The 8,639-nt window shown below is 36.6% G+C and overlaps 1 protein-coding gene across 1 annotated transcript; it reads right to left on the bottom strand.

Annotated features, from left to right (window-relative positions):
- Positions 1-3,100: 3,100 nt before the first annotated feature.
- Positions 3,101-5,855, bottom strand: LOC127151153 (uncharacterized). Its single transcript, XM_051090570.1, has 3 exons — positions 5,084-5,855; positions 4,032-4,858; positions 3,101-3,751 (listed from the first exon to the last, which is right to left on the bottom strand). Exons 1-3 carry the CDS (start codon positions 5,853-5,855, stop codon positions 3,101-3,103), a joined length of 2,250 nt encoding a protein of 749 aa, XP_050946527.1.
- Positions 5,856-8,639: the final 2,784 nt, after the last annotated feature.

Genomic DNA, 8,639 nt, shown 5'->3' with positions numbered 1-8,639 from the left:
TACCGAAGACTCACCGTGAACCGAAGTGGAGGAAAGAAGGCTTAGGTGGCTCGGCTCGGCTCGGCTCAGCTCGGCTCGGCTCGGCTCGGCTCGGCTCGGCTCGGTTCGGCTCGCGGCTCGGCTCACTCGGCTCGCGGCTCGGCTTGGTTCGGCTCGCGACTCGGCTCACTCGGCTCGCGGCTCGGCTTGGTTCGGCTCGCGGCTCGGCTCACTCGGCTCGCGGCTCGGCTTGGTTCGGCTGGCGGCTCGGCTCACTCGGCTCGCGGCTCGGCTCACTCGGCTCGCGGCTCGGCTTGGGTTCGGCTCGCGGCTCGGCTCACTCGGCTCGCGGCTCGGCTTGGTTCGGCTGGCGGCTCGGCTCACTCGGCTCGCGGCTCGGCTTGGTTCACGCGGCTCGCTCGGCTCGGCTGGAAACGGTTTCGGGTCGGGTCAGCTTGGAGCCGGGTCGGGTTGGCTTGGAACCGGGTCGGGTTGGCTTGGAACCGATTTAATCTTCACACTCCCGGCGGCGGAACGCGGCGGCGATGGCAGAGATGTTTTGCCCGGTTTCTTTCGTCGACGACGGTAATACGACGGCTGACGTTTTACCACCAAGGCAGAAACGGCCGACGGCTGGCCGTGCACGCGGATCTGAGAAGAAGGGTAGTCGGGGACGGCCGTCGCTGATGCCTCCCGCCGGTGATGTGCGAACACCGAAGTGGACGGCCGACGAAAACGCGCGGGCGACGTCTGAGTGCCGGATGAAGAAGCCGAAGAGAAGAAGAAGGCGAAGGAGAAGAGAAGATGGACGGCTCGGGTGGCGGTGGCGCGGCGTGAGGAAGGAGAAGGCGGAAGAGAAAAGAAAAATTTCGACGGGGGGGGGGGGGGGGGGGGGGGGGTAGGCGGCGCGCACGGTAAGTTAGGGTTTTCTTTTTTTTTTCTTATATATATATATATATTAAATTAAATAATAATAATAATAATATTCAATAATAATAATAATAATAATAATATAATTAATAATAATAATAATGTAATAATATTAATATATTAATAATATTAATATTAAATAAATAATAATTTATTATTATGTAATAATAATGTTTATTGTTTTAGAAATAATAATATTTCTATAATATTAATTAATAATAATAATTATAATATTAATATTATAACAAATAAAATAAATATTAATAATAATAATATAATTAATGTTATATTATTATTATATCACTTGCACTTTACATAAAACGAGAAAAATTTTACCTTAAATTTTCGGAGCGTTACATGGACTTTGCTCTTGGAGCAACTACCATGTTCCGATGTTGGGATGCTTTGAACTTTTTGTTCCAACTCTCGAATACGTTTACGAAGTGCTTCATTTTCATCAATAATTTGTTGGGTTGTATCCACCTTGTTTGACTTTCTTGGCTTTGCTTGATGAAAATAAACAGTAGGTGTAATGAAACCACCCACACCACATACTCGTCCGCCATATTCTGGAGCACCCAACGCTTGAGTCAATTCATCATTGGGTGCTTTATCCAAAATCTCATCCTAAGAAAAGATTAAATATGACCAGTAATACGTTAGAAGTATATTCATGTGATTTGATGCAAATGTAACATTGAGAATCTTACTATTTCATTGGCAACTTGTTGTACATCTTCGTTTATGTATCCTCCATCTTTTTTTGTCCGAGCTTTTTTCCACATATTAGCTCGTCCAAAATCCTGTTCTTCGAAAGAACCCTTTTTCTGTATATCATTAAGCACACCATAGTTAAATTTTAGGATATTTGTAAAATACAATAACATTCTTAATTACCATATCCTCGGCAAGATTAGCATAGCCACGTCTTGACATATTATAAGTATATTTACTCCTCTTTCTTCAATCTTGCTGTTCTCTTCTCAGTTTCTATACAAATTTTACGTAAAAAGATTAAAATAAAAAACATGTGCTTTATACTATTATTCATTTGATTACAAGACAAAAGGTTAATACCTGAAATTTTGAAGACATTCTTGACCAAACAAACTCTTGCCAAACAAGTTTATCAGGTGGATCTATCAAGAGTTGTGGTTCATCCATAAAAGGGATAATATATTGAGTTTTCAACCAACTCTTGAATTGACGAAATGAAACTCCAGCGGTTTTCATAATGGCCTTCTTACTTCGACCTTCAACTACGAATGCTCCCTAGACAAACCGAACAATGTGTTCATTTAGAACAACTACAACTAATATATGAATGATTGGCTACCATAGTACAACAACAAGTGTGTCAATGTATGCATGATTGGCTACCATAGTTGCAGGATAGCCACAGCATAGTACAACTTAAACTATACAATAAGTGTGTCAATGCATGATTGGCTACCATAGCTGCAGGATAGCCACAACATACTACAACTTAAACTATACAATAATTGTATCAATCTATGCATGATTGGCTACCATAGCTGCAGGATAGCCACAACATAGTACAACTTAAACTATACAATAAGTGTGTCAATGCATGATTGGCTACCATAGCTGCAGGATAGCCACAACATAGTATAACTTAAACTATACAATAAGTGTATCAATTTATGCATGATTGGCTACCATAGCTACAGGATAGCCACAACATAGTGTAATATTTACACGATTTTAGAAAGAGAAAGGATTATTACATACCTCAACCATGCTGCATATTTTTTCTTTTAATTCAGTCAGCACTACCTTCCAAGATGCATGTGTGATGGGGATATGATGATGCACACAAGATCCAATGAAAGATTGAAGCTTGTGCCCATTCTCCCCAATAGGTATTCCATTTTCATTGTATTCAAGTACTGTTTTCTCTCCCGTACTCTTAATTCTTGTAACATCATGCATCAATGTTAGTCCTCTTGTTTTCTTCTTCTCGTTCTTTGATGCATCAACTTGTTCTAAGTGATCCGTGTGTGCATTATCCAAACCTATTTCAACCTCGTCCAATCCAAGTGTTAAGTCCTCATCAGTTGGTAGCTCCATTGTATAAGAATGAATCTGAGAAAAAAAATAAAGTTTAGTTAGCTAAGTATAAGATGCAACATATTCATATAAATTAATAAGTAAAAACCTACCCAAACATTTACTCATTAGCAATCCATGTGCCTTCACAATCAGCTCGCACATATGTTGGAGTATTTTCGTCTAAATCAAGGCTAGATTTAATATTTATTGTAGCTTTAGGCATTCCTTGACAATTTAAAACTGTATCTCCAAGTTCATCATCATTATATTGATCCGCAAAATCTCTTTGAGGTGAAGTAAGAACAATAGACCACCGACTATCACTTGGATCCTCAACAAAAAACACTTGTTTTGCTCGGGTTGCAAATATAAAAGAATCATTCTTATGCCATACTCTCCGTAAGTCAACTAACACAAACCCAAGCTCGTCAGTTTTGATACCACCACTATTTTCAACCCAATCACATTTAAAAATGGAAACCTTAAATGAATTATAATTAAGTTTCCAAATCTCTTCTATCACACCATAAAAGGATATTTCTCCGATTATAGGATTTTTATCTTTCGAGCTACATACTTGCATTGTTTTTGCAACTAAACTAACTCCACTATTTTGTACAGTTTTATTCTTGTCATGCGACTTTGTGTGGTAGTGACATCCATTAATAGCGTAACTATTGTAAGTAGTAACAATTGGATGAGGGCCATGAGCAATCCACCGCAAGTTATCTGAAACCTCAACATCTCCTGTTGCAAGTTCCGTTTCAACCTAAGTGACAACGACTGAAAGAATTAGAATATAAATGAGAACGGATAATGTTAAATAACTAATTTCAAGTTATACCTTCTCTCATAACCAAGATATGAAGGTTCGATTGTGTTCATCTTGAATCCATTTCTGGTTTGTTGATCTACTTCGGTGTTGTTGTTGCAATGCAATCAAATGTTTCCTTATGAAATACAACAAGAATGTAATTACTTTTAGTTTCATGAATTTCAATGAAATAAATGGATTATAGACAGAAGAACTTACTCTATATATGGTGCACATCAACGGTATTCTCCAAAACATATCGATGAGCTTGATATAAAAGCTCTTGTTCAGGTATGCTAGTAACTCCGCTTGACAATGGTTTACCAAGTTCTGAATAGTCAGAATTGTCTTTTAACTTTTGACAACCAAGTCCAATAGGATCTACTCGACATAAAAATTCTGAAAAAAATTCAACAGCTTCTTCTAATATATAACCTTCAGCAATACAACCCTTTGGACGATTTCGATTTCTCACAGCATTTTTTATAACCTTCATGAACCTTTCAAATGGATACATCCATCGCAAATAAATGGGCTCACAAAGTTTTACTTCTCTAACAAGGTGTACAGTGAGATGAACCATTATCATGAAGAATGAAGGAGGGAAGTACTTCTCTAGTAAACATAATGTAATCACAATGTCTTCTTGCAACTTCTCTACTTGTGTAACATCTATAACTTTGTTACATATAGAATTAAAACAAAGACACAAACGAGTTATAGCATATCGAACATGTTTTGGAAGCATAGATCTGATTGCAACATGGAGCAATTGTTGTAAGAGGACATGACAATCATGAGATTTTAGACTATTCAGTTTTGAATCTTCTATTGACATAAGATTCGTAACATTGGATGAGTAACCCCGAGGAACTTTCATTTCTGATAACGACTTCAAAAGAAACCGCTTTTCTTTCTTAGTAAGTGTATAACAAGCAGGGGGAATGAAAAATTTTTTCTCCCCATTAATAGGAGTAAGCTCAGGTCGAATCTTTAAATCAGCTAAATCACGTCTAGCATTCAAACCGTCCTTAGTTTTTTCTGGAATATCGAGAAGTGTACCTAAAATATTCATACAAACATTTTTCTTAATATGCATCACATCTAAACAATGTCTAACATGAAGATGCTTCCAATAAGGGAGCTTGAAAAAAGCAGACTTCCTATTCCAACAACTCTTGGTGCTTCCTTTAGAGTGATTTTTTTTTTTTGTTTATTTTTCCTCTTTGAAAGTCAAGATCTTTAGTTTTTTCAAATACAACCTCCTCAGACAAAGGTCAGGAATACTTCCAAGTTCTCGCTGACCATTAAACGATTTCTTTTGACGACGAAAAGGATGATTATGTGGTAGAAATTTTCGATGCCCAAGGTATGCCATTTTTTTTTCATATTTCAATCGTATTGAAGATGTGTTATCTTCACAAATTGGACATGCCTTATACCCTTTCACACTACATCCACTAAGGTTTCCATAGGCTGGAAAATCATTAATCGTCCATAGTAGAACTGTTCTTAGGTTTAATAGTTCCTCATTGTAGGCATCATAACATTGCACACCACTTTCCCACAAAAGTTTTAAATCATCAATCAATGGTTCTAAGTATATCCCAATGTCATCTCCTTGTTGCTTTGGACCCGAAATCAAAATTGATAACATCATGAACTTTCGTTTCATACATAACCATGGGGGAAGATTATAAATCACCATCACAACTGGCCAACAACTGTACTTGGAGCTCATATCACTATAAGGATTTATTCCATCTGCTGACAATGCTAAACGAAGATTCCTGGGTTCAAAACTAAAATTTGGCCACATGGTGTCGACTAACTTCCAAGCTGGAGAGTCAGCAAGGTGCCTTAATTTATCATCAATTTCTCTTTCAGTAGCATGCCAAGTTAAGTTTTTAGCACATTCAACACTTCTAAACATCCGTTGAAATCGTGGAATAGGTGGAAAGTACCACATTATTTTAGCAGGGCACACAATTGCATTGGCATATTCCTTTCGATACAACCAACAATCATTAGGGCATGCATGAATTTTTTCATATTCCATTCCTAATGCACCTAACATTTTCTTTGCTTCATACATTGATGTAGGGAGGTCATTAGGAGAAGGTAAGATATCTTTTAACGCTTTCAGTAGTTCTGAGAAACTAATGTTACTCCATCCATGTCTAACTTTTAAGTTATACAACTTCACTAATGTAGACAACTTGGTGAATTTTTGGCATCCTTCGTATAACGGCTTTTCAGCATCATTAAGTAATTTCTCAAAACCACTTGGATCCTATGAATATTGCTCATGAGCAATTTCAACCATTTCTTTGATATTTCCAACATCATTCTCCTCATACATACACTTAGAGGATTCTCCATGAAAGGATGAATTAGGAAGTTCTTCACCATGCCAAAACCAAGTCTTATAACTTTCATCAATGCCATTAAAATATAAATGATCTCTTATATCATTGGCTTTATGTTTTTGACAATTTTCACACTTTAAACAAGGACAACGTATAGAAGTATTAGTTGTATTGGAAAATCCAAATCTGATGAAGTTCTCTACACCCAACTCAAACTCTTTAGATAATCTACTCTTTGACATCTATGATTTATCCATACTTATAATATGATAATCTTAGATCTACAAAAAAAAATTACAATGTTCAAAATCAGGTAACTCATGCAACTTACTATCTTATCAACAAACAAATCCCAATCTAGCCTAAGTGTTCTACTACTCGAAATCAAGCTCAAATTAACAAGTGTTGTAATGATTTGGTTTATTTTCTTAAGAAAATAAGTTCCAATTAAATAAACAAAAAGAACCAATTCAAACAAAAAATGGAGATAAAAATAAAAACAAAATTCTACTTACTTGAATAAATACCAACTTTTTAGCTCAACAATCATATAATTCTATTTAGCTCAACAATCATATAATTCTCAACAATCATATAATTCTATTTAACTCAAAAATGGACATAAAAATTAACAAGTGTTGTAATGGATGTGGAAACTATTTAGCTCAACAATCATATAATTCTCAATCCAAATTTCCACTTACTTGAAGAAATACCAACTGTTAGAAAGCCTAAATGATAAATCTCAACCTTAATCAACACCATGGGATTTTCAAAAGTAATATACTTATCCAAAATCCACCATAAACCTTAATTAATCACTCCAAATTAATTCAGAATTAAGCCCAACAAACTTTCCCGGTTCAAAAACTGATCTACGACATCTTAATCAAGTGCGAATTAGCCCAAAATGTGTTCAACCTTGCTGAATCTTAGTCAGACAGTTAGTAATATACCCAAACAGAACAACAAACGAATTCCAATAGCTCATATGAATATTCAAATACTTAAATCCAATTTGAAAAAGAAAGTATAGCAATAATCCTTACTGACTCTTACCGAAAAGGCTCGAAACCTTGCTGATTGGCGACCAAAAAGTTGCTGCAAGATAACGAGGGTGAAAACAGGACGTCGGCGCGGGTCTTCGCGGGTCGTCAGCGCGGGTCTTCAGGGCAGGCGAGTTCGGGCGGAGACATTTCGCGCGGCGAGCGTTCGGCCTTTGTGGTCTTCGGCAGCGAGGGGCTTTGTATGGGTATTTTCGGGCGGTAGGGGGCTTCGCACGGGTGGGTGTTCGGGCCTTGCGGTCGTCGGTTGGGATATGGATTCGCGGCGGACGTTGGCGACTTGGGCGGCGGGCGGCGAGCGTCTAGAGGGAGATACCGGCTAGAGAGATGTGGAGATAGAGATGGAGAAAGAGAGATTGAAGGGTTTTGGGAGAGAAAGGGGGGAAAATGAAAGGTTGTTTTGGAGGGAATTTTTTAATAAACTTGTTTATTATTTTAATAAATTTCTTTTTACTAAATTTATTTTAATACATTTCTTTTTATTAAATTTATTTTAATACATTTCTTCTACTAAATTAATTTTTAATAAGTTTCGTTTGGAAAATTTATTTTAATAAGTTTGTTTTAATAAGATTATTTTAATAACATTGTAATAACTTTATTTTAGTAATTTTATTTTAATAAATTTATTTTAATCAGTTTATTTAATGGAATGAGAGAAATAAAATATATTTTTATATTTTTACATTTGACATTTTTAAAATATTAATTTTCAAAGTATCAAATAAAAATTTTAACTATACTTGACGTTATTTTCACGTCAAGTAAATGTCAACTATACTTGACGCGGAATCAACGTCAGGTAAAATCTGCACTATACTTGACGCGACAAAACTCTCAAGTACAATCTCAACTATACTTGACGGGACACAAACCGTCAAGTAAAAATAATTCGAAAATTTTGGTGAAAATTTTGTCTTCTTTAAACTATACTTGACGTTGTTTTCGTGTCAAGTAATGTTTCGCAATACTTGACACGAATACAACGTCAAGTAAAATGTTCTTTATACTTGACGCGAAAAAAACGTCAAGTAAAGATTAGCGTAAAATTATCCGAAAAACTCCGTGAAATCTCTGCTTTTTGTGATTATACTTGACGTTTTCCTTTAAAATTGTGAATACTTGACGTTTTTTTAACAAAAGCGTCAAGTATGTAAAAGTGCCTAGTGTCAAGTAAAGTAGATTTTGTAGTAGTGTAGATATAGCTTCAAATGGTAACATGTTGCAACTCCAACTTCCAAGGTTCAGCGGGAATAATTTTAATCAATGAAGTATTCAAATGAAAGTGTTATATGGCTCACAAGAATTGTAGGATATTGTTGAAAGAGGATACATTGAAGTTGAGAATTAGAGTGAGCTCACAAATCAACAGCTTGTTGAGTTAAGAGAAAATCGTAAGAAAGACAAGAA

This window comes from Cucumis melo, chromosome 10, assembly GCF_025177605.1.
Source record: "Cucumis melo cultivar AY chromosome 10, USDA_Cmelo_AY_1.0, whole genome shotgun sequence".
Taxonomy (NCBI): Eukaryota; Viridiplantae; Streptophyta; class Magnoliopsida; order Cucurbitales; family Cucurbitaceae; genus Cucumis; species Cucumis melo.
The sequence above is the reverse complement of the archived record's forward strand: the minus strand, read 5'-3'. Positions and strand labels throughout refer to the sequence as shown.